The sequence below is a fragment of the Coenobita brevimanus genome, chromosome 18, assembly GCF_032717465.1.
Source record: "Coenobita brevimanus isolate Jiangsu-jjx chromosome 18, ASM3271746v2, whole genome shotgun sequence".
NCBI lineage: Eukaryota > Metazoa > Arthropoda > Malacostraca > Decapoda > Coenobitidae > Coenobita > Coenobita brevimanus.
The window spans coordinates 953836-981790 of NC_136971.1; the positions used below are offsets into that span (position 1 = coordinate 953836).

Here is a 27955-nt window from a genome sequence, read left to right on the forward strand (position 1 = left end):
TGTTTCTTATTAGTGCCTTCAAGGAACCAGCAACTTTCCTCCCTTGTTGTACCCTTTCAAGCACTTCACCCTCCAAACTTCCATGCTTACTCATCACACTAACCACGTACTTAAGCATACTCGCATTTTCCATTTCCTCCTCATCCAACCTCACTGTACATTCACTGACTTCACCTCTCTCGAAGACCATAACTTTCCTCTTCCCTACAGTCGCCTTTAGATTCCATTTCTTACACACTCTCCAGAACTCATCCCCCAAGCCTTGCAGCTCCCCTTCATCTTCACTTAACACATATCATCTGCAAACAACAGTACAGGGAGTTTCCAAACACTGCCCTCTCTCATTAGAGCCAATCCAATATCTACTGCCTTACTTTGTATCTCTTTTATTACCCCATCCATATACAGATTAAACAACAATTGAGACATGACACATCCCTGTTTCAATCCAACCTTCAAATAGAAAAATTCACTCAGTTCACTATACACACGCACTGCAGCAATAGCACCCACATACATACTCTTCACAGCATTCAACAACTTCCCATCTATTCCACATATTCTTAATACTGTCCACAATCCCTGTCTATCCACCGTCATATGCCTTCTCCAAATCCATGAAGGCCGCATACAACTTCTTTCGCTTCTCTAGAAACTTTTCCAATAAAGATCTAAAAATGAATATCTGATCTACACAACCTCTTCCCTTCCTAAAACCTCCCTGTTCTTCTCCAACTAATTCCTCTGTTATTTCCCTAACTCTATCAATAAGTATCCTACCATATACTCTTCCTATTACACTAAGAAGACAAATGCCCCTATGATTACCACACACTTCTTTTTCCTCTTTCCTTTTGTACATGGGAATAATTATACTTGACTTCCAATCCTCCGGGACTATACCTTCTTCCCAGGACAATCTGCACATCTTCCACATCCATTCTACTACTATCTCTCTCCCCATGCTTCAGCAATTCACCACACACTCCATCAATTCCTGGGGCTTTCCCCATTTTGACTTTCTTCACTGCTTCCACAATTTCCATCCTACTGATTTCTTCTTGTCTTCTCACATCCCTCCTGCCCCCAGCCATTCCCCAGCCACTTATACTCGCATTACTTTCATTCTCTATGTTCAACAATTCCTTAAAGTGTTCTCTCCATCTGCTCACTTTTTCTTCCTTCTCCACTAGTAATCTACCATTTTTATCTTTCACTTCCCTACTAACTTCATTGCCACCCTGTCTGACTCTCTTTACCTCTTTCCAGAACATTTTCTTACATTCCCTCCACTTGACACTCAAATTCCTTCCAAATTCCTCATCCACTCTCTTCTTACTCTCTCTTACTAATCTTTTCACCTCTCTCTTCCTTTCTACATAAAACTCTCTCTTCCGTCTCTCAACTTCTTCCACACCCCTATTTCTCATCCATTCACTATATGCTTTCTTCTTTTATGCCACAGCCTGTCTCACCTCTTCTTTCCACCATAATGTTCTTTGCACTCCCTTTCGTCTTCTCTTCACCCCACACACAACCTCATGCTGCACATATTTCTACTGTGAATATCTTGCACACACCTTCCACGTCCCCCATCTGCTCCAATTCATATTTACCCAAACGTTCCTCCACTTCTCTCTTATATTCTGCCTTTTTCTCATCCTCTTGTAACCTTTCCACTCTCCTTGCATCTACTCCTTCCTTCCGTCCTTCCCTTCATCTATCTCTCCATTATACTTGGACCAAGATTCTGACCACCACCAAGTTGCAGTCAGAAAGTCCACTCCCCCAACCTCTATATGCTCTTGCATCCATTACACATCTTCGCATCCTATCATCCACACACACCTAATCAATCACTGCCTTCCTTTCATTCAGTTTACCATTCACCCTTCTCATCATTTGCCATGTATACCTGTGGATCAGTATGTGCCTGAAGAGGGTACTGGCTATCACCAACCCCATTCCAGCACAAATGTCCACTAAAGCACTGCCATTCTCATCTACCTCAGCAGGCTCACCTCACTCACCAACTACTCCATCCACCTTCACATTCTCTACTTTACCATTCATATTACCAATCAAAAACACTCTTTCATTGCTTTCAAACTTTTCCATGCACACTTACACACGCACACACACACACACACACACACATATATATGTATCCACTTCGGTCGGGATAAGCCGGTACTGCAGTGGACACACAAACGGCTGATGAGATGAGAGATGTATATAAAAATGGTTTCCTGTACACCAGGAAACCATTTACTACGCTGGGTGGTAACCATATAACCATATTTCGGAGCCTGGTGGTTTAGTGGGTAATTATTGCGCTCCAATCAGATTGAGCCAGTGAAGGTTTATATCCAAGGGATGGTTGGGGTTTACTGCTCATGCAATGCCACTCAGGGATGAGTGGGGCTGGTCACTCTCATCTTAAATGTCAGGACCAACTTGCCTAGCCCCGAGCTCCTACGCTCCTCATGGGGCAATGTAGGAATGGATGATGGAAAAAATAAGAATAAAAATAAAATAAAAAATAACGTCACACATTCTGCTTCAGTTCAACAGTGACTTCCATGGCTGATGGGGTTAGAAGTTTTTCCATTAATCATTTCAGCAAAGAACATATTTTTAAGTATTTCCATTAATCATTTCAGCAAAGAACATATTTTTAAATTTATTTCTGGTTAATCCTAGCTAGTTAATTACCTCAGGTGAAACCTACTGAGCTAAAATGGCTAACTAAAATTGGAAGATGAATATCAACAAGTGCTGACCTTCATCATACAAACACAACTTACTCGTGACACTATGCTGAGGGCATAACGGTTGTCACACAGCTTCTCCACCTTCAGTTCAAACTCATCCATCTTCTGTTCAGTTTCTTTCACCCAGTCCTCCGGTAAACGTTCCTTGTGAGTCTCCTGGTACAGCTCCTCCACACGTGTATGCCAAACCTGACCTCTCTCAGCGACTGTGTTTGTTACCAACTGCCAGAAACAAATGCAGGACATACAGATAGCCCTCATGTATAGTGCTGCTTCATTATAGTTGTTCCATTATAACATGGTGAAGAATTAATACCTGTTCATGACAAACTTGCTCAGGATTCATTAAACTGTTGGTCTGAAGTTAGACATGAGTAATTTTATTAGAGCTTTTAAATTGTCATTCACTGAACAGAAGCATGTCTTGCTAAAAATTGTGTTGCTTACAGTAGCATTCTACCTGTATACAATCTTGATTATTAAAAAAAGACTGACTGTAACCAGGAGTATGTCTTGCTTAAAAATGTTTTGCTTACAGAAGCATTCTGTCTGTGTCAAAACCTTGATTTTAAATACAGTAAAACCTTGATAAGTCGACCCAGCAGTAGGCGGAATTTTTGGTAAGTCGAACTCTGACAGAGATGTGACTTAGTATTTATCCAAGGGGTTACATTATAGTTTATTATATTCCAAGTGTTACATTTTAGTTAAATTGATTGCAAAGTAAAGTAAACAAGTCCAGAACTTTAAGTAATTAAGTGACTGTTGCACCCCTCCACCTATGCAACCTCCAATCCTAGCCTAGCCTATGACATGCACAGAATTATTTTTATTGCTTGATTTTACTGCTTTGTAAATGCTTCTTTTGTTCAGTGTTAATAAACAAGTAATCACATATCATTTATGACTATTGTGGAGGTAATGTAGGTTCTTTTGCAATTATTTCCGGTTACTCAGAAAATTCAGTAAGACGAGCTACCCTAAAGCCCCACACAGTTTGACTTATGAAGGGTTTACTGTAATAACTGGCTGTACATAAGTAAGAATATGAATGAGTATTGCAAATCAACAGTGAAATAAAAATTACACATGAACTTCATTCGGCAGGGGTAGTTGCTTACTTGCAGGTGATGGGTTTGCTTGGCCAGACCGGCTAGGGTTCAACAACAACAGTGTTATCAGGTATATACTGTTACGGGTATTATAATTATTAACTTTACTATGATTGTCTGTAACCTTAATGACCTTCGGTAGAAATCATGGAGATTACACTAAATGCTAGCGTATTTCTTGTATTATACGATTACTTGATTAAAAATGTATTCAAATATTTGTGTTTTAAAATATGACACATTAGTAAATTTCCCTTCAAATCTTCATTTACTAGAAATTATGATGATTTGCATTTTATGTACCACACAGATACACTCCATATACTACTAAAGAAGTACTCAGAAGTACTTTAAGATGCATCTTGCAACTAGATGACCATACTGAGATGACAATATCCATAGTGTTCACCCAAAAATTCAATGTATGGCACCCATCTGTTTGAATACATTATTCACTTATGTACCTTGCTGATATAGCATTATGCTATGGACTTCACTTTTACATTATCTCTTTTTACAGGAATTTGCTGGGGTATGCAGCACTTTGCAGCCTGATGCCCTCTGTGGTACCTATCAACTGCTAGAATGGCCTTCAGGTGGGACTGAATGACAACCCTCGGCCAATAACATGTTCTCACAATAAGCAGAAGGCTTGGCAAGTTTTATTTTTTAATAGAACTGCTAAAAGGAGGGTTAAGTTTGAAGACTAAATGTACAGATGGGTAGGCTTGTGAGGTGGAATCAGGATTCTGGCATCTTGAATAACTTATGAATGATTCCATGTCCATTCACTGGGCACAATGTTGGTCGTTCTTCTACTTTTTAAAAATATTTTTCCTTGTCTCAGAATTCAAACTACTCTCACGTCAGCAGGCAGACACTAATATCACCTAAATAGAAACATGCTAAAACCACATTACTCATGACTGATGTTACAGTATTAAAGGGGGTATTTTCATATCAGAAATTCATCAGGTGGGAAATCAGATATGAATGCCCTAAAATCTATTTGGATCTGTAAACAGTTCCCTGTTTCAATTTCATGGCCTAATAGTCAGTTATCCATTCCTCTGGACCACTACTAAAAATCACTAACTAAGTCTAACTCCATTAATTCTCACCCACCTGCTTCACCCTGGGTATGTAAACATCTGGGCTGGGTGTCACTGGAAAAGACCGAGGATCTGTGGGTAACTGACTTAGCATTTTCAAAGCATTCATTGCCACATGCTGCACTGCTGCTTCAGATGTTACCAGCTCTTGAGGGTAGCTACTAGCAAGTAGAGTACCAACCTGTGAAGAAAGTCAAATAAAACAGATGAACGTATAGAGCAGGAGGCAAGGAAAGTACTGCACTAAGACTTTCTATCTATCTATAGCTTGACATCTTCAGCCTTGAGGGAATGACCAAAAACAAAAATTGTCTCTGTGGCATTCCACATGGTGACATGGAGGCAATTTATTTGTTGTCATCATCTGTAGGATAAAGACATGCTATAGATTTTTAATTTAAATCCTAAAGAGAGCAAGAAACTGAAAAAATAGATACAGTAAACTCTCAATTATCTGGTGTAATTCAGCCAACCCCCATGCCGTACACTGCAGAGCGCCAGATTTTGCATAGCTCCCCCCAGTCAGCTCAACATTCGGTGTCAAGCTGGACAATGTGTTACTATCCGACTCGACCCTCTATCCTAAAAACTTTCTTACAATATTATCATTGAGTAAAAGATTAAAATTAAGCATAAAATACAATACAGTACTGATACAGTACATAAAGATTAGTACAGTAATACAGTACATAATATAATCATAACCATACTATGCTCACCTAGAACTGACATCAATGGAAGGTAGATATGCACAGATTCATCCTCATTATACTCAGAGCTTTAGGGCACAGAGCACTGAGGAACCACAAGGTTAGTCACAGCACTACAGCAACGAGTAAGGCATGGGAGGTTACAGACTAAGTCACAGCACTATGGTTTAGCCACCATGAGGGTAACCAGAGCTGAGCATGCATATACGTCTTTGCTGCATGGCATCCATGGGAGAGATTGAGAGTGATGGTAGCCAGGTGGGCCACTCCCGCAATGCACTCTGATTGACTGGCACGTTGTTGTGGGTTTTCCCAGGAGCCTTTTGGGTCCTGTGTCTGAGCCGGATGATACACCTTGCTGCTGGATATTGCGTAGTACAGCCAGTTGTTTCCCATTTCGGCATTGGATATTACAAAATTCCACCTGGTGCTGCTTTAATAAAGTTGAGCAAAAAGTGCTGGATATTGTGTTGGGCCAGTTACTGCAATGACAGATAACTGAGGGTTTATTGTATGATGACAATGTGAAAGCTAGAAGTTACTATAAATAGTAGGTGGGGCACTCACCACCCCTACATTATGTAGTGCCTTGGCCCTATTTTGAAGGTAAAGCTCCTGGTATGCTCTCACCACCTCCATCAGCTTGGCTTTGCATTCCAGAGCTCTATCCATCTGCTGGTTGTGGTCCACTGGCTGATCAGTTGTGTGTTTGGGAGCAGCTACGATGTCTGCTGGACACTTTGTGGTAAGCTCCTTGGTTGGTGGCACCACTTCCCCTGGCTCCTCGCTTGCCTCTTGGTTCCACTGCTCGTCCAGGAGGAAGAGATCTTCCTCTGAGAGCTCTGGGTGTGCAATTCAAAGAGGCCCGCCAAGTTAGAATCACCTACCTTGTGAAAGCCAGCCTCTCGGGTCAGGGTAGCTATCTGCTGGTGAATGGCAGGGACTTCCTTCTTCGGGAAATCCAGGATCCCAATGCCACCTCTGGCCACAAGGCTCACCACGTACCATTCATATTCGAGGATGTCACTTTCTCCCATGACAGCCTGATGTTTTCAAGAGCATGCTTGATAGTGTACTCTGCCAGAACTCCTTGACTATCTGACTCTTGTCCTCTGTTGCCACCACAAAGTCCTGTATACACCTCATCATGTAATATGCCTTGAATGTTGCAATAACGCCCTGGCCCACTGGCTGCAGAAGAGAGGCAGTGTTCGGTGGCAGGAAGAAAACCTTGACAAAGGGGCACAAATCCTCAATTGTCATCAGATATCCTGGGATGCTGTTGAGAACTATGAGACATTTGTTTGGGAGGGTTTTAACTCGTTTGTATTTTTGATGAAGGGTGAAAAGTAGTCCAATATCCAGTCCATGAAAACATACCGTGTCATCCAGGCCTCCGCATTTGAATGCCGTATGACCAGTAACCTCTGCTGAATGGTTCCAGTGAGCACACATGGTGTATCCAAATGGTCAACAAGAAATAGTTTCAGCTTAATTTTGCCCTCTGCCTTGCCACTAAAATGCAGTTTAAGGCGATCCTTGTTGGTCTCAAATCCTGGGAGACTTTTCTTCCTTGGATATGCATGATTGAGATGACAGTTTCTTTCAAAAGGGGCCAACCTCATCCATACTGAACACTTGTTTAGATGAATATTCGTCCTCACTTGCAATTCTCACAAACTCTTCCAGGAACCGGTATGATGCTTCAATGTTCGCACTCACTGCTTCTCCAAGCATATCAGCGTTGCGCAAGTTTGCACAACTCTTAAAGCAGGCAAGACAGTCATCAGTTACCACAAAGCCTCACTGACTGGGATGACATGGGCTGCCAATGGTGGGCTCGCACCCTCACCACGTGGCCTCACACCTGCACCAGCTTGGCTAGCATGCATACCACTAACATCTTCACCCACAGCAATTCATGCATCATGGTCAGCCTTGCACCTGTGCCACACGCTACCTGTCGTTTTTGGCATGAGATTCTTTGATAGTGCAACAGAGGATGTGTTTTGGTTCAGCAGCCACATCATTTGCCATCGCTCTGTTTTTTCATAACATTATCACGAGTTGCCTGCACCATTGCAAACGAATGCAAGGTCCTGCCATTTCCCGCACATTTGTATGCAATTTAAGTATGATGCATATGGTGGAGGACAAGAGGTTAATATATATATACAGTATATATATTTTTTTGCATTAGGCCATTTTCTTCAGCTCTGAGGGAATATCATATTGGTGAATAGTAGTGGTGATGATGATGGTGATTAGCAACTGTAGTGATGATTGTAATGGTGATGATTGGGGGTTTGTCGTAGCAATGGTGATGATTATGATGACTGTCTGCATATAGTTGTGATTATAGTACTGACTAAGAGTGATGATTATTGTACTGATGATGGCGATGCTTTGTGGTGACTGGCAATGGTGATTGTGATTAAAGTGGTGATTAGTGGTGACTTGCTGTGGAGATGATTATAGTGATTAGTAATGATGATGACTGTGCGATTATAGTACAGTAGACACCAATGTTAACCCGAGGTGTCCTGTCAACATGCATACACGTTGCAAAGTTTTGTCATGGCAACTCCCGACAACATGTTTACATGTTTTGCAATTGTGAGGTCCGTCATTTGCACATTCTTCAAGATTCGCAGGTGACTTTCGGTAGACATATGTAGGAGACCTTCCTCCACCAGGTGGAGACACTGCCTGGACCCGCACTATCTCCCCCCGCACGCCTTTTCTCGGCAACTCACCTGTTAGCAGTGACCTGGCCAGTAAAGACATGTCACACTACGGTCTCTCCTCCAACAATGAAATTCAAGGCAAAAGTGATTCCTGACGTGGAGGACAAATATTACGTGATGTTAGAGGAAGAAACGAGCTAAAGTGATGAGGAAGTAATGTCACCAAGGAAGGTGCGGTACGTTGATGTGTTTGGTGAGTGAAACAACGCTTATATCGCCTATATTATTGTGTAAAACCAATATACTCTTGTACTACATATAAATTTGTACCAAATAAATAAATATCTACCTGAGTGGTTTGGAATAGTTACCCCTCCCAAAGAAAACGTCTTCTCCGGAGCACGGCTCCAGAGCAGATGGTTGCAGGTGAGGGGAGGGTCACCTGTACAGAGCACTTTTAAGCTCAGATGAGCACTTTCTCTCTGAATTTTCAATGTTTCTCACAGAAAGTGGAGGTTTTAGCTATTAAAAAAAAAATAAATAAATAAATAAAATATCTGCCGGGATTGGGGGGTGAGGTCATTGGTGAAAAATCTGCCAGGATGCGGCGGGTTAAAAATTAAAATGATGATAACATTAATAATGGTGATTACTGGTAAGTGTAGCAGAGGCGATGGTGATGATTATAGATGATGTTACTGGTGCTGCCCACATCTTTCACTCATGGGTAATACTGCTGGGAAGTTTTCAGGATAGAGGGTCAAGACAGACAGCTTAGGGCAGTGGCATAATATCCAGCTCAACATCAAATGGATAACAAATTGGGATTACTGGGGGGACCAACACAACATTCCGCACTGTGCAATATCCGGCAGGGGGGTTGGCTGAATTACGCAAGATAACTGAAAAATTACTATACCAAACTAACACACGATGTGCATGGTATTGCTTATTCATTTTCATGTAAGCTATTTAGGCAATAATCAGATCTACCAATCACTCAGTTTTACATGCCAACCCTTCCCCTTCATTTTCCATTACAAGAGAGGTTTACTGTGGTTTTTAATATATAAAATTATGACTGAGTCTGTGTAGATTAATATCCAAGGGATGGTTGAGGTTTACTGCTCAAGTAATGTCACCCAGGAAGGAGTGAGGCTGGTCACTCTCATCTTAAATATCAGGACCAACTTGCCTAGTCCCGGGTTCCCATGCTCCTCATGGAGCACTGTAGGATTGGATGATGGATGGATGGATATTTAGCTTTATTCATAACAAACAAATTTTACCTACCTGAACAGTAGCCAGATAGTACTTGTTTTTCTGGCCACATGTCATTACTTTGAATTCAATCTTCTCATTAGGAAGCTTTTTGTGTACCTCAATCTCCAGCTCTTTCTTATAGTCTCTCTTCTCTGTGGTCTTCTTGTTAGAAACGTTGGCATCCATTACAGAGGGACATGACTGTGACCAAAAAGAATGGAAAAATATTAGATGTGATACATAAACATTAGTGTCATAAAAAAAATTAAGAAGCAACAAATTATTACAAACTTTCCTTCCCCTAAATACTGCCAGAGCAAAATTAATATACATACATATATATATATATATATATACACATAAACATATAATTCCAAAGGTTTTAACTTTTCTCAGCCTTTTAAGGTGGGCATAATCCATTACCTCTCCAGACCCAATAGGTAAGCTTGGACATAACACAATGCAATCCATCTATTCACAAATATTTCCAGTCTGTGCTATTATTATCGTGCAATTTCATTACCACACACTAGGCATGGTGCCAATTATGTGTGATAACCAAGGGAATACTGTACACCATCCCTAATATGGCACCAAAGCCTTCATAACAATAATCATCATCATCATCATCATCCTGACCATTTTCTTCCCCACCTACAGGCAGTGTGGGATAGAAGCCAGAAAATAAAAATCACCCACTCACACATTCATGCCCATGAATCTTTGTTCCATTTCAAAGGCATATATTACAGAGTAACTTTATTCACATATACAGGATATCATACAACTGCCAGACAATCTGTTGACTATCAAGTTATATATACAGTAACCCCTCAATTATCCAGACGTCCATTATCAGAATAATCCATTACCCAGATGCTGTGACCTGGCTGTATTATACCATTATACAGTATGTACATTTTTCCATTTTATCAGGACAGAATGTTTTCATCCGGGTGGAAGTTATGGTTGCAAGAACATTTTTGCCCACCCGGGCAGGAATAGCCCTATGGTGCCACGCTGTCTGGCTCAGTAGTTCACTCAGCGTCTGCCAGCGACCCCCTTGGTTGTTTCCAGTTCCCACCCGGCAACCACATACCGAACAGCTCCTCTTGGACAGTTGTTATGGCTAATCCAGTCTAAAACAACCTTACTTAACCATAACCTGACTCAATCTAACCTAATCTTACCACCAGTAACTTAACCAAACAGCTGTAAATGGAAACCCAAATGAATTTCAGTACAGCTGAGTAGCATTTAGTGTCTGCCATTACATCATCATCGTCATCACCTGGACCTCCTTTCCGACCCTAGGGAAGGGTGAGGAGTAGCAACGTCCAGACAGCCTAAATTTACCCAATGCAATGGATCACGCTTCCATTCACTCATCATTCAAGCCCACGGAATCCTGGCTCCATCAAATAGGCCAAAAAATTTTCTGCCATTATACAAAAAAAAAAAGGGGAGGGGCAACAAAAACACCAAAGATCAATCACTCAGCATCATAAAAATAAGGAAAATGGGGAAAACAAGCTGTATGAATAAGATGTGAACTGGTATGATCTTCCTGTTGCTTGAACTAAACTGTAAATTTACCTGAAGTCTCCAGTTATGGGCAAGGCAAGTGACTGATCAAGGGTTTGTCAAAGTACGTAGACCCAGCAACAGATTATGTGTTCTCCCTCATTGTGCCCCATTCATCACTTAGTTATGCCTATTTGTGTTTCTGTTATTTGCTCTAACATTATGTATTTATTTATCTAAGCTGTCACCAAAAGGAAAACCCAGGCAGGATCTAGGGTGTCTGAGACTAAATACTATAACTATCATAGGTTCTGGGTCTTCCTCATTGCAAGTTTTTTTGTTTTGGTACTGCCATGTGCAGTACCAATTATGCATGATAACCAAGGGATGACTGTAGTAGTATTAGAAGTAAGCTGAAAAATGATGCTGATTTTGTGTATGTGGTATGCAGGGATGACCATGCAAAGTCAGGCACATGGGAAAAGACTAACCTCGCTGTACAGACCCTTGGAAACAAAATGTGCTCAAGGTGGGGCTTGAGTTAGATCTGTGGTTAGACAAGGAGTGGTTGGAAAAAGCTCTGGGAGCTGCTGCCTCTCCTGACATTGAGAGGGTACTCCCTCAATTCTAAGGGATCCTTATGTGTAGCATTGGTTAAGGGTGTAATGCTGCACAGCAGCGAGAACTGGGTACCAAAGGATGAGGTTATTCATAGACACAAACAGATGGATGTGCAGTGCATCCTTGAATGACAGGGATAGTGGAGGGGTGGGGGGGGTGTTAGGATCACAAATGCAGAGCTGATAGGAATACTGGGACTTGAATTCGGTAAACACTCACTTTATCAACCCTAATCTATCGGATATCAGATTTACTGAATGCCTCTGAGCCCATCAAACTTTTTTGAATACCTAACTAGGATCGACAAATGGAGTGCACCACATGGCCCTTTCAAGCCATTAATGATGCATAGGGTTACTCAATACATTTACCTAGGTAGATGGATATGAGTAGAACCGAAAGCAGGCGACTTGCTACCTGAGTTACATGACACAAAGGAGACAGCCTGGTGGCATCAGACAAGCTCCATCTGCATGCATGTTTATGTAAGCATTCAAGTGTTTTCCAAAGGAGCCACAGGTACTAAGAATATTTAGTTACTTGTTAAAAGAGGGAGATGCATAGCTGGATGAGTAGAACTGAAAGTTAGTGACTAGCTCCATAAGTTATGTAACACAAAGACAGCATGGCACCATTAGCCTGTCACTAGGCATCTGTGTGCATGTTATGGTACACATTGTTGTATTTTTCGCAGAAGGAGCAACAGGCACTGAAAATTTTGTTACTTAATAAAAGTGAGAGTGAGATTTGTGGTAGGTGGTGGCAACCATCATCCACTCACTTGATGCAGTGCTGCCTACTTGTTCCTTCACCTCTATTATTCTTTTCCCATGTCCACCCGCCTCTCTTCATATTTCACATATCTTTCCTATCACTTTTTATTAAGATTCTTTCCTTATCAGGTGGGCTTTACATTAAGTGATAAGCCTAATGGTTTCCTGTAAGCCAGGAAACCATTTACAACACTGGATGGTAACCATATAACCAACCCACACATGTTTCCTACGTGTCAACAAGTGGGTCGGTGGAGGGTTAGTAAAACATCTAACTCAAAGACAAATGGCCACCTCTTACAGGATTATGGTGTATGGCTATGGACAGATAAATAGAGAGAGATGTGTAAATGGATATGAGTAGAACAGAATACAGGCAACTACCTATACAAGTTATGTAAAACAAAGGAGACAGCCTGCCCTGGTGCCATGCTTCTGCATGCATGTTTATATTTTATTATTTCCACAAAAAAAAGCCACAGGCACTAAGAATATTTTGTTATTTAATAAAACTGAGAGTAAGATGCGTAGACGGATACAAGTAGAACCGACTGCATATGACTAGCTACAGTATGTAAGTTATGTAGCACAGGGGAGACAGCTTGGTGCCACATATCTGTGTGCATGATTACACAAGCATTTTAATACTTCCACAGGAGCTACATGTACTATGAATATTTTGTCATTTATTGAAATTGAGAGTGAGATGCGTTAATAGAAATGGGTAGAACGGAAAGCAGGCAACTAGCTACGTACTTTATGTAACACAAACAAGACACTAAGACAGCCTGGCACCACTAGCCTGGCAATGCATATCTGGATGCACGTTTATGTAAACATTATTTTTTGTAGAAAGAGCTATGGACATTATGAATATTTTGTTACTTATTGAAACTGAGAGTGAGATGCGTAGATGGATATGAAGAGAGACCTAAGTGATGATGTCACGTTACCATGACAATCGTCACGCTGGTTCAACACACACATCCGACAAAGGGCTTTTACAATGTCGTCTCTAGTTTCTTTCCTCTGGGAGGAATGCAGTCAGTATGTAAGTGTGAACCAGGCTTCCCAGCAATTAGTTCAATATACTGAGGGTTTACTGTATTTGTGTTGTGAAGAGAAGTGACAGACCTGATATGGCTTGGATATGTGGAGAGGCTGGAGGATGACAACTGTGTGCGGAGGGTAAGAGGTTTGCAACACTGAAGGTAGGGTTGCCAAAGACACTGAAAAAGATCTGAGACAAGGTCATAGAGTATGACTTCAAGGATCGGGGACTACCATAAATAAAGTGGCTGCTTGAGATTGAGGAGTGTGGAGAGCTGCCATTAGGTGACAGAAGCCAATGCACGCAAGAAATTTGAAGAAATTGGCTTAAACTATTGCTTAAACTACTTTTAAAGCAGTTCTTCAATATATGCCAAAGTTTCATAAAACACACTTAAGATTTGTGACCATCACTATATGAGGTCAAACTGATGTCAAGCAAAGACTGATTATAATTTTATCCATGGCTCTACTGACAGAATCATGGATTACAATGTAAAGCTGCTGAACAATCAGAAATCAATAAAACCAACCTAAAGTAACCACTACTGCAGGATTACAATGTAAAGCTGCTGAACAATCAGAAATCAATAAAACCAACCTAAAGTAACCACTACTGCAACAACATATGCCATAAAGGCTTTCTCAACATACATCAGGTTGTTCCAAAATATCAAAACCTTTTCCATACCAAAAATACTGAACACTAAGGAACTGATATATCAGCTTCTGAGAAAAAACTAAATTTGGTGGCCGTAACAAAATGTAAGTAACAGGACTTACGTACTTACCTGCACTACTCCTAGGATGAGCGGCTGTGGCTGGGGCTGTGAAGTGAAAACTGATGATTTTGCAGGGTAATGTTGATGAGATTGACTGGGAAAGAGTGGCTGCAGCGTGGCAGTGTGCTGCTGCGGGGGTGGACTGGAGAAGAGTGGTACTGGCTTGGCAGAACTGGGGTTGGTTTTGGTGTCTGGTTTGTTGAAGCCAAATGTAGGGTGATCAGATGCTGCTACTGGTTTCAGTGTGGTCAACCCTACACCTGGGTTAACTGGCAAGTTATCTGCTGTGCTGAATCCAAATGTTGGGTGGTTGGAGGAAATATTTTGGGATCCTGGGTGGTTGGGTGCAGTATTTTGGGAGGCTGCCTTGAATCCAAAAGTTGGTTGATCTGCTGCACGAACATCTTTATTACTGGGTTTGTTAAGCCCAAAAGCTGGCTGGGCAGGTTTAGCAGGAAATTTAGCAAGAGGCTTAACAGGAGGATTTGGTAATAAGGGTTTTGAGTGAGGTCTGACCACAGAATGATTAGCTTGATTATGAGTTGCTTTAACTGTGGAGCTACCTGTTTGGCTAGAGATTTGCTGCCTTACATCTGGCATGCCTAGTTTATCAGAGCTGTGTGGAGAGCGGAGAGCTGTGCCAAGAGGACGAGGATTGAATGGGCGGTTTGCAGGGTGCCTTGGGCGGCGGCCTCTGGTGCTGCCTCTGTTAGAGGATCCTCCCCACCCTAATAAAGGACGGGCACGCCGGCTGGCAACACTCTGGTCAAGAGAGCACATTAAATAATACCACAAGAGGAAATACAACTGTAAAATAACAGTACAAGCAATACAAGAACAAAAAATTCTTCTGAGGTAAGAGAAGGCTGGTTATAATTGGCTGAGTGGTATAATGCAACCTACAAAGTTTTGATGAGTTCGTGTCTATGAGCTACTTAACTTCTGAAACTTCTGAACTTTACAAGTGTAACTGGGTGTAATTACCCAGTAACAAATTGGTGAAACAGATGTGAAGATAAAGTAGGGAGATAAGATGAGCTGTCAAGAACATTAAATAATTTTTTTGTGGGTTTCCTAATCAGTTTTACTGCCCCTAGTTGAAGAATTCAAGACCTCACTATTCTCCCTCTGTTTGCTCTGCAGTTGGAAAGATCAATAAATCTTTCCATGTATTTATGTTTCTGGGCAGAATAACATTAAATATTTTCCCTGAAATATGCAGGAGAGACCTTTGTCTATCTATCTATCTATTGTAAGACGCCTTAATCCCGTACGGGGTGGCCACAAACAAATCGCCTCCACGTCGCCCTGTCCCCCGCCATTTCACTGCCCTGCTCCCAATTCATAACCCCCTCTCTCATATACCTCTCCACTCCATCCCTCCATCTCATCCTTGACCTCCCCATCCCTCTCCCCCCCTCCACCTCACTCACATACACTCTCATCAGTCTCTCACTCTCCATCCTCTCCACATGGCCAAACCACCTCAATGTGTTCCTCCTAATGCTTCCTATCACATCCACATCCACACCACAACGCTCCTTTACATCCTCATTTGTCAGCCTGTCTCTCCATGTGACTCCACAGGCTTCTCTCACAACTCATTTCCACTGCTCTCACTCTTGTCTTGTGTCCCTCCAACAACGTCCAAGCTTCACTTCCATAAGTCAGAGTTGGTATCACAAGACTGTCATGTAGTAGCTTTTTCACTTCCATGCTCATTTCCCTGTTTCTTATCACTGCTTTCAAGGAACCGGCAACCATTCTTCCTTGTTGTACCCTTTCAAGCACTTCACCCTCCAAACTTCCATCCTTACTCATCACACTCCCCTAGCACTTAAACGTACTCACATTTTCCATTTCCTCACCATCCAACCTCACTGTACATCACTGACTTCACCTCTCTCAAAGACCATCACTTTACTCTTCCCTTTTGCTGTGGGTGCTTCCAAAGAATGTGTTGTGTGAAAGAAATGCAAAAAATGCAAATGAAGTTGATTACCTTTTTTGGCTTCCTGTTATTCTGCTCCTGAACCATGCGCTTGATAACTTCAAGACCCTTATCATTCCCAGCAGCAAGGGTAAGGAATGTACCGCCATGCCGCTCATACACCTTCACAACCTGTAAAAATACCATCATCAAGTAGTGTCAAGAGAACAGTGTCAATAATGACTGGCACATTATGAACATTAACACTGTCCTAAACACAGACACACAATATATTCTACAGGGCAACAGAAGAACTACAACCCAAAATTTATACTAGACATTGCTCGCCTCATAAAACAATGCAATTCACTTAAACACAACTCTCCTCTCCCACACACATAACATCACAAGCCTCCAGCAATTAAACAACGAAACAGACAACTATACAGTCAGGCCTCTGTATACGTTAGTTTGGCCTGTGATAAATCAATAGAACAATGAACAAAAGGTTACACCCAGTTTCACAATAATGATGGGGAAATTCACTTAAACAATAATTGTGGTGGCTATATATGACAATCCCGACAGATGTTTGAGCTAAGATGACCACCCACTGTTTACATTAATTGTGACTGCCTCCCATTATTTCGGCTTCATGCATGCAAGGCCGCTGAAACACCAGTGCTACTGCCAAATAACAACGTAAGTGTGCAACAAAATATGCAGTGTGTAATATCAAGAGTGATAACTTTTTTGTGTGTGAAATACTGAATTCTGGGACTCGGAAATCATGTCTGGCAAGGATGCTAACCCTAGTGGAATGCATGGTGCTAATGAGGGCAGCCCTAAAAGGGTTAGGTTGATTTTTAGGTTTTTGGTTATGTGACCCCTGACCTTTTCCCTATCCCCACTGAACATGTCATACCATCCTGACTTCAGTACACCTATCCTCTACTATTCGACAGGGATGCATTCCATAAAAAGAGGTCGAATAATGAATTGGTCAAACAACGAACTGATTTGTCCCATAAGATTATTAAGAAATAGGGAGGTTAGGTTCCTGACCACCTTCGTCACTCAAAAAATATTCAGTAAAGATGGAATAAATACTGGTACAGTATATATGAAGGAAAGTGACAGGGATTTGAGGTGTTTTCTTACAGACCTACATTCTCATGGAAAATTATTTTAGAACTACAGTACATACATCTCAGATGACTGACATTTGATTTTCAATCAAAAAACTATTGGAGAACAACCAAAATATACATACTTAGCAATATTAAAGAAAGCCGCCTGAACGCCTTCGATAGCGTGTTTATAGATGATCCTGCCAACTGGACATAATGTCACCACACCAAACAAACTCAAATGTATTCAACTTAAAACCATAAACAGAAATGGAAGCCTAAATGGAAGTGCTGAAACCTGACTGGGGGGCTTTGCCCCCAGACCCCTCCAATGATTATAACCTACCTAACTTAGTGCAAACAAAGATGTAACACTGGCGCCAAAACAGTACCGAGCTTTAAGAGGTGCATATATATATATATATATATATATATATATATATATATATATATATACTGTATATATATATATATATATATATATATATATATATCGGCATATACTGTATATACACATACATACACACACACAAATTTAGAACAACTGCCCACTCTAGTGATAACAAAGAACACTCACGTTCGGGACAGAACGCAGGAAGCTGACTAGGGATGGGTGATTGAGCTGCTTGTAAGGGATATCCTTCCCAATCAACGTCTTGTAGTCATCTGAAAAAGTTACATACAGTGCAACCTTCAAAATCTGAAGTGCATAAGTCCACAAACTGTTCAAAGTTTTGAAAATTCTTAACTTTAGATATAGTATGTACAGTATACCAGGTGAACCTAATTAGGGGGAAGATGCAATAAGAGTAAAGCAAATATGTGTGCATGTGTATGTGTGAGTGCATACCCATACATGCATGAGAGAGAGAGAGAGAGAGAGAGAGGTGACATATCATTGCGGCCCCTGATGTCACAGGAATACTGTATTAAGGTACACAGTGATGACCATCATCCACTCACTTGATGAAGTGCCACCTACTTCTACCTTCACCTTTACCATTATATTTCTGTATCCATCCTCCTCTCTTTCTACTTCTCCCATTCCTTCCTGTCCCTTATCATTCACTTACTTGATGTAGTGTCAATTACTTCTACCTTCATCTTTATCATTCTATTTTTGTCTTTGCCCTCCTCTCTTCCTATTTCTCCCTTTCCTTGCTGTCACTTATTTTTACTCTTCTTTCCAATTCAGGCACCTCTACACTGAGTGACAAGTCTAAGGGTTTCCTGTAACCCACGAAATCATTTACAATACTGGGTGTTATTCATATAGCTAGATCAAGGGTAAAGTGGATCCTACTATGGTACCCATTAATTGAGTGAAGATGCAAATGTGGCACACAACCAGGAACCAAACCTCTAAACCTTTCCCTCCACCTTGCTGTGGCAAGGAGCAGTTGCTTGCCTGTACAGTAGTTGATAGGTCTGCTCAGCCAGAAAGACTGGGGTTTATCAACAAGAACAGGAAAATACTGTAATCTATCTTTATTTAGGTGTACTTAAAATAACAACCATGGACAGGATACAAAATGCTGATGTTAAGCAATACTGTGCATCCTCAAGGAAACAGGGATAGAAATACTGGGCACTTTGCGACAATCATTTGTGGGGTCAGAATTTTTGCAGAGAATGGATGCTCTCTCCTTTTTAAAGCTGAACTCCACCAATCACCACTCACACCTAGATTTTTCAATTAATGGTATTTCCTATTTCAGAAATGAGCAAAAATAAAATCAGATACAAAAATATACCCAATATATATATATATATATATATATATATATATATTTGACTTTAAACACAGTCATTATGGCCATGATGACCATAACGAGCTAACCCAATCAAGAAACTGATAAACTTGAATTAGCAAATCAATAAAAGACACAATACTGAATTTCAATATACAGAAAAAAAAAAAAATCACCTGTTAACTGACGTATCTGCATTTCCCCTCCATGACTGGTAAGTAGGGACTTAATGAAGTTTGTCACTTCCTCTAGTTGATCCTCCATCATGGAATCACAAGTTGGGGGCCAGGACTGTGTGAATCCTGTAACTCCTCTGGCACACTTAATCCTATGCTCATCCAAGTGTTACAGCATCTTACGACTGGTTTTACATAAGGCACAGCTTGTATGCACAGAAGTCTCTCTTCTTTTTGGTGTGTGCTTGGGTTTATTGTCAAGTGTTTACTTAATACTAGTCGGAAGTCACATCACTTAACACTACAGCTGCCACATCTGACTCGCTAACATGCACTGAGTTAATTACAATCACCAGACTGTAATTACCAGGGCAAGTTCCTGAAAGAGAGAATATAATTAAAATCCAAGCAACTTTACTAGTCTACAAGTATGAGAATAAAACTTACAATATCATACCTGGCTGAGAAAATTACGAACATGAACAATGACAATTATAATTCCATCTTTTCAAACTTTTTTATAACTTACACAATACCCTATGATTTTAGAATATGATGTATACAGGTTCAGTAGCTAACAGAATAATGTAGTACTAACATTAATACAATCCAGTATGAAATCTGTCTATAGCCAGATGCCTTTATCCCATAATGGGAAGCCACAAACAAATTGCCTCCATGTCACCCTGTCCCCTGCCATTTTGCTGCCCCTCCCTCAGCTCAATCCCCTCTCTCTCACTTACCTCTCCACTCCATCCCTCCCTCTCCCCCCATCCACCTCACTCACATACACTCTAAAAATTAGTCTCTCACTCTCCATCCTTGGTGGTAGGTGGTGGCGACCATCATCCACTCACTTGATGTAGTGCTGCCTACTTCTTCCTTAGCCTTTATCATTCTTTTTCTGTGCCTGTCCTCCTCTCTTCCTATTTCTCCCATCTTTCCTGTCACTTCTTATTGCTTTGCTTTTCTTTCTTTTACAGTGGCTGTACACTGAGTGAAAAGCCAAATGGTTTCCTGTCAGCCAAGAAACCATTTACAACACTGGGTGGTAACCATATAACCAAATCATACATGCTCCATACGTGTCAGCAAGTGGGTTGGTGGAGGGTTAGTGCCCCTCCTAGTAAAACAAGTAACTCAAAGTCAAATGGGCACCCTTACGGGATTATGGCATCTGGCAATAGATAGATAGATAGACTCTACATCCTCTCCACATGGCCAAACCACCTCAATGTACTTCTCCTAGCGCTTTCTATCGCATCCACATCCACATCACAATGCTCCTTCACTTCCTCATTTCTCAATCTGTCTCTCCATTTAACTCCACATTTGCCTCTCGGTATGTGTTTTATCTTTGCCTTAGCTCTTCATGGGATTGTTTGAGTATTTTCTGAGTGTGGTTTCAAAGTTCAGTATTTCTTATTTCTTTTTAAAGGTTGTGAAAAGTGTTTAAAAAGCAGTGCATGTTTACAACACCTAATGGCACTGAAGACAGTTGGATGCTGTGTTAGAACACCATTTTTGAATGAAATTGCCCTTTATCGAAACCTGACCAAAATTTTCATAACAACCTAACCTTATTTATCTTAACCTAACTTGGCCAACTTTATGCTAACATTACTAAACTTATCGTAACCTACCCTAACCTGTAACTTAGGTAGGCTAATCACATTTTCCTTGTATATTGATGGATCCTCTTCATTCATTCATTCATTGCCAGATGCCATGTATCCCAAGTGGGGTGGCCAATGGCTTAGAGTTAATTGTTTTACAGGGAGGGGCACTAATCCTCCACCAACCCCACTTGACACATAGGGATGCCAACAGCATCTGGTGTTCCCAGGCGGTCACCCATCCAAGTACTAATCAGACCCAAAGTCGCTTAACATTGCTGATCGGATGGGAAGCGGTGTACTCAACGTGGTATGGCCGTTCATACTTGAAAATGCACTTCTTTACACCTTTACAAAGACAATGAATCAGTTCAAAGGTAGGTAAAAAATTTTGCAAATTTTTTGAGAGGTGGTCCTGTCTCCTTAAAGATTACAATCTTCTGTAGATGCAAACTTTTGATATACAGCATATATATATATATATATATATATATATATATATATATATATATATATATACACACACACACACACACACACACTGCATATATACACTATCATAATTCCCCAGATGTCTGAAACTAAAATAATACCAGGTAATTTTAGTACAGTGTGTACCACAAACAGTTATCTGGTTGTTTTTACAAAAATTGTTAAGGAAAAATAAAATTTACCTCTTTGAAGGTATTTAAGGAAGCCACCAATTTGCCCGTAGCAGTCTGTAACCCACTGGATGCACTACTACAGATGATCTTGCCGTTGGACGCATCAGTGCATCAAACATTCAAATCTATAGGAAAACTAATGATCCAGCCTAACCTAACATATTGTAACTTCACTTATTCAACTAGGACTGCCACAGCCTAACTTTAGAGAGCCCTCATATACCTACCATGCTAAATCCCAGTCAGTCATAACTACTAAACCTAATCTATCATGACCTAACTTAATCTAATCTAACATATTGGTAACCTCTCCTAACTTAATCAAATTAAATTATTCAAACCTATCACAAGAGAATTTGCAATTACATCAAAAGTAAGACACGCATTTGGAGTTTGGCAGCAAGTTTTGCTCTTGGTGGTAAATTCATCAGGGTGATGGTATGTGTGATTTATGTCTATGTATTTCACAGCTGAATATTAAAAAATACCATTTTTCTATGTTAATCTACAAAGCATAACAACCACCCTGTGAAAGGCTAAGTTTAGTAGCAAATATGGAAAGGCCACACCCGTGTGGCAAAGAAAATTGTTTGTATTTTGTATCTCGCTACCATCAAATAATTACATTCTGACATCGTAAGGCCTCTTACAGTCATGGGGTTAACCCACTCTGCGACTAATAACTACAAAACAAATTGAACAGACTTGACATCAAACATCTACCCTACCTAGGTTATGGAACTTTCTCCATTAACCTAATCATTTGCATTCATTTTTTATACATATTCGCATCTGTAATCTACAATGACGTACCCTCATGATCATAACAGGGATCCCATATGCCCACTAGTAACCGTTTATTACCAAAGTCCTGAGATGTCGATAGACAGGATGCAAGTATCGCAGATCATACTGTCGAGATCAGCAGTCTTGGAGATCCGACATACCTATCATTCTCTCAAAAATTTATATGAACTTTCGTATCTGCACAAGTCCTATAGAAAACGACATATATTGTGTTCATAGTCTTGTGCTGGGTCCTGAATCTTGTCTACATCTGCTAACCGTGCCATACAACGTAAAACAAGTGAAAAGTCTGTTCCACTGTACTTACTTGGCGAGCTCAGGTGCTGCTTAGCTCATCTCTCGCCCGGGTTTTCGTAGGGTCATTAAACTGAATGCAATATTTATTGTTGAAAAAAGTACAGACTCTAATACAACAAAAGAAGGTGGTGGATCTTCATTTAAAATCACTGATTGATTGACTGACAAACGTTTATTGTTGTAAATGTATATGAACATCAATATCAGCAAATCTAGCCTACCACTGAAATAAAAAGGCTAGTTACAAAACGGTATAAAAGTATATATACAACAAACACATTTCTAAACTGTACTTCATCCTTTTGCAATTATATTTGCTAGTCCACCAAAATAATAACTGGGCTAACTCTGAAATATATACCATGAACTTCATACGCCTGGTGAATGAACAATATGCTTTTTTAGGTAACCCTTCTGACATCTCCTACAGCATATTTTAAGTTTTATTATATTGAAGACGCGCTGGCTGAATGTACTTTAAGAACAGGGCTTTTAATAAAATAGCAAGAATATATAGCCAGAAAAGTGATAAACAAAGGTTTCCTACTAAACAAAACTATGAGCAAGATGGTACAAGATACTCATCCGAATGTTGCTACTTGCCAGAACGAGTTCAGGATGCAATGATAGTGGTTGGTGACTTTTGTACATTAAAAAATAAATAAATAAAAAATAAACAAAAATTTCATACACCAGACTACAGGTGTCCTCCGTTCGTAAATCTGTAACAGTTGAACCTGAGCTTCTTTTGGAGTAAATGAATTCTGATAGGCAGAAGTTTCTGAAATATTATTGTTATTAAAATGCTGAATAGTCTTACGGAGGTCAGCCCAACAACCCTAGAAGGAGCCTATGGAGGAGTGAATAGAGCGCGACTTGACTCCGGCGCCCGGACAGCGCGCTCCTATGACCTGGAACTCGCCCGAAAGTGAGTGACAGTGAAGGCAGTGTCCGTGACATAGTGAAGTAAAGGCAGAACAGTGAGTTAACAGAATAAAGGAAGTCAGTGAGAAAAGCATCAGTAACAGGATAACAGAGCGGTGGAATGAGCAAGGTAACAGTGAAACAGTGAACACGGCAAGGCAGTGAAATAGGGTCTATTACACGCTACCGGGCAGCTAGATGTTCCACAAGACTCTATACACAGGCAAAGCTCAGACTGGCAGTGATACTGTAGGTATCATGCAGGATACCGGCCGTCTCGAGAATAAGCAGACACTGCATTTAAGTGAAGTTGGGAGTACTCTTAATTATTGGGCTGCATATACTTTGTAATGATTATACACGTCCTGTGTTCACTGAGTGGAGCAGGATAACAACGTATTATTATTGTCTTGGCTTACACTTGGTGGAGTTGGAATAGTTAACCTCTGTCACTATGCTCCAACTGTCACTTTCACTTTCACCTCGTGGGCATGGAAGTCACAGTCACGGTAGGGGTGTGGGGCAAGGAAGCGGCCACTCGGCAGCTCGCAGGTGTCAGCCCGGCGTCGGCTGAGTCCCCTCAGATGCCTTATCGTCTAGGGGTCACGCAACTACTCGTAGGGGCGTTGCCCTCTGGAGTGGGCTTCGAACGGGTGTGTTGAAGGGCCCTGCACTAGAGGGGCTATGTGTAGGGGTTCGGCCCTCAGGACTGAGGCCGAAAAGCTCTTGTAGGCACTCCTGCAGGCACCCGTTGTGGATAGGGCGTTGCTCTGTCAGGTCTGGAGAGGTCGTGCCCTGGGGTACTGGGGGCGGCATGGAGAACCCGTCTGCTGCGGTCTCGCTCCCGCTGCTTCGCCGTCAGGGTAGGGCTGCGGCGTTGCTGGCGAAAGAAGTCCGACAGTTGCTGGTCACCCACTGGTGCTGGCTGGATGGACTGCAGCCCGGGGGTCAATACAGGTCCTCTCCTGCAGTCCGTGAATGGATGGTTCTCCTCCTGGAGGCTGCCTTGGGCTGGGGAGATAGGAGTGGGGCCTGCCTTACCACTGATGGGGCGGCTCAAGCAGTGTTCTCCCTCTGGTCGTGGAGTCACAGGGGGCAAGGAAATTTTTTATGGCGTCCCTCCCTGTCACGGCTACCTGCCGTCGCCGAGGTCCCTTAGGCAACGGGAGGAGGGCGGCTACCGACCGTCGCCGAGGTCCCTTAGGCAACGGGAGGAGGGCGGCTACCGACCGTCCCTTTCTCGTCGGTACGGCAAACGGCTGTTACCAGGGTCCGACTCCCTGATGGGACTGCAGACGAAGGGTGACTGTGGGCGTGGCTACAGGCCATCGCCGATGTCCCGTATGAGGGGTTACGTGTAGGCAAGAGGCGGCTATGGGCCGTCCCCTGTCTACTGGCACGGCTACAGGTCATCGCTGGTGTCGTGCCCTTCGAGGCAACTGCAGAAGGGGAGAGGGTGTGCCTTTCTCTCACACGTGCGGCAATCGGCCGTCGTGGGTTCTGCAGGGGGATGGACAGCACTGAGAGCGGCTACAGCCCGGTGCTTCTGCACAGCTATGGGCCGCTCCTTGTGCACGGCTATAGGCCGTTGCTTGTGCACAGCTATGGGATGCTGCTTGTGCAAGGGTACAGGTCGTTGTTGGGGTGCTGTCTGAAGCTGGTTTATTAACTCCACCCCGATCCTCCCAAGGGTTGGGGTGGCTGGAAGGTAATGCACCCGGACTGAGGTGTTTGCGCCGGTGCACTCCTTGGAATACGAGCGCGCGGGCACATTCCCATATCGCACGGACGTCGCGCGCGCCCTACCCATCCCTCCGTTGTCGCCTCCTGGGGGTGTCGTTGTCACGGTTGTTATTTCAATATATATATATATATATATATATATATATATATATATATATATCCCCCCTGGGGAAAGGGGGATAGAATACTTCCCCAGTATTCCCTGCTTGTCGTAAGAGGCGACTAAAAGGGACACTTTTATCTACAATCTTTTTGCTCTCTTTTTTCCCTTGTACTTTGTCTGTCCAAACCCTCCGCATTTTACTTTCATTTAGTTAGTTTCCTCTCTCCACTGTCTGGTTCCTGCGAGCCACTGGCACTGGCTCCAGGGTAAAATATTTTTCTGCCTAAATTTTGATGAACTCTGGTTATGAAGCAATGGCCCTCAGTTCCGTGCAGCCCTTCAGTGGGCAGGGGGTGCTAAGAATCCCACGGTGTAAAAATAAGTTTATACATCCAAAAAGAACCTTAAGAATAGGAAACTGGAATGTTCGAACTCTCAATCAGGCTGGTAAAATGGAAGAACTTATTTCAGTGTTCAAGGAATACAAGATGGATTTTGTGCTCTTACAGAAACGAGGTTGCTTGGAGTTGATAAAATGAATTTGGAAGATGGTATTACTATGTTGGTTTCTGGTAGGAGTGATGGAAATCATTACCAAGGAGTAGGCTTACTGCTGAGTAGAGATGCATGTAAAGCAGTATATGAGATTGAACCAGTTAATGAGCGCTTGCTCTATGCTCGTTTAAAATCTGACCATGGTAATATCAGTATGGTTGTAGGGTACGCTTCGACAAATGAGGCTGCTGATGAAATGAAGGATGACTTTTATGAGAAGCTGCAGGATGTAGTGAATAGAGTAGCAAGACATGATGTGTTAGTTTGCAATGGTGATTTTAATGCGATTGTTGGCAGTAGTAGTGAGGGCTTTGAGGACTGTATGGGTAAGGAGGGTGTTGGTGTAAGAAACGAAAATGGGTTGCGGTTTGGATGCTTTTGTTTGGCAAATGACCTTATAATTGGTGGAACTATCTTTAAGCATAGAAAAATACATAAGACTACTTGGATTTCATCATGTGGTAAATATTGTAACCAGACTGACCACATTGCAATTAGCAGAAGGCATAGGAGTTATCTGCAAGATGTCTGCGTAAGGAGGGGGGCAGATATAGGTAGTGATCATCAACTTGTTGTGTCAAAGATTAAAATAAAACTTAAGAGAAACGTTAATGGCAATTGTACAGAAGGTAATAATTATGATTTTCATGAGCTGAGAGGTGATGAGAGCACGAGGGAAAAGTTTCGGTTGGAATGTAGGAACAGGTTTCTAGTCCTGAAGGCTTTGATGGAATCTGAAGACAATGATATTAATCAAATGTGGAGAGAGGTAAAAGAGGTTTTGCATGAGAGTGCTAAGGTCACTATTAAGAAAAAGGATAAAACGAGAAGGAAAAAGTGGATGTCAGATGAAACATGGAATGCAATTCAGAAAAGGAAAGAGGCGAAGTTAAGAAGTGAAGAACATGTTGACGGCCAGGTAGTTGAAGTACTTAGAGCAAAGTACTGGAGTTTACATTCTGAAGTAAAAATTCCTCGTTAGGCGTGATAAGAGGAGGCCATATGATGAAAAGGCGACAGAGACAGAAATTAAACTAAGTAAAAATGACGGTCAGAGCACAAGAGCTGCGTATCAGGCCATATAGGAGTTAACTGGGACTGAAAAGAGAAGGAAGGAAATTCCTGTACGAGATAGAAATGGTAATTTGATGACTAAAGTTTTGGATATAAAAGGAAGGTGGAAAGAGCATTTTGAATCTGTTCTAAATAGACCAATCCCAGCTGAAGAGGACATTTTGCCAGCCGAGAGAGATTTGCAGATAGAAACAGGGGATATAACTTTGGAAGAGGTAGCAAAATCTATAAAGGAGTTAAAAGAATTTTAAGGCCCCAGGAGAGGATGGAATATTTCCCGAAATGCTTAAGGTGGGAAATGACGAGTTGATGAGTGCGCTTTTGAAACTTTTTTAATGTGGCTTGGGATAATGGTGGAATTCCAGAAGAGTGGAAAAATGGAGTGATTATAAAAATACCAAAAATGGGAGACTTAAGTGTGTGTGGCAATTGGAGAGGGATAACTTTGACACCTGTAGTTGCAAAAGTCTTTTCCAAAATCTTGTTGAACAGAATAGAGCCAGTAATTCATAAAATTTTAAGAGAAGAACAAGCGGGATTTAGAAAGGTCGAGGTTGTAATGATCAGATTTTTATTGTAAGGCATCTAATGCAACAAGCTAATGAGATGAAAATGCCACTTAGTATGTTTTGTGGACTTTGAAAAGGCGTTTGATAGTGTTTCACGTGGAGCTATTTTGAAAATTATGAGATTCTATGGTATACCAGAAAAGTTTGTAAATATTATTAGAAGCTTGCATGAAGGTACTTTTTGTAAGGTAATGGTGGGTGGTTCTT

General features: G+C 41.5%; 1 protein-coding gene and 1 pseudogene across 2 annotated transcripts in view; both read right to left on the reverse strand.

Annotated features, from left to right (window-relative positions):
* The window catches only part of LOC145391370 (tudor domain-containing protein 7-like), a 75861-nt gene extending 56090 nt beyond the window's left edge, over positions 1-19771 (reverse strand). For both annotated transcript variants that reach the window (XM_080265969.1, XM_080265968.1), the window contains exons 1-7: positions 19396-19771; positions 18046-18134; positions 16411-16530; positions 14418-15170; positions 9689-9817; positions 5012-5179; positions 2808-2996 (exon numbers count right to left, since the gene is read on the reverse strand). In XM_080265969.1, the coding sequence (XP_080122095.1) occupies positions 2808-2996; positions 5012-5179; positions 9689-9817; positions 14418-15170; positions 16411-16530; positions 18046-18134; positions 19396-19486 (1539 nt within the window). In that variant the 5' untranslated portion in view covers positions 19487-19771. The remainder of the gene's footprint in view (positions 1-2807; positions 2997-5011; positions 5180-9688; positions 9818-14417; positions 15171-16410; positions 16531-18045; positions 18135-19395) is intronic.
* Positions 19772-21216: 1445 nt separating this feature from the next.
* On the reverse strand, positions 21217-21335 carry LOC145391573 (5S ribosomal RNA; annotated as a pseudogene).
* Between the last annotated feature and the right edge of the window lie 6620 nt (positions 21336-27955).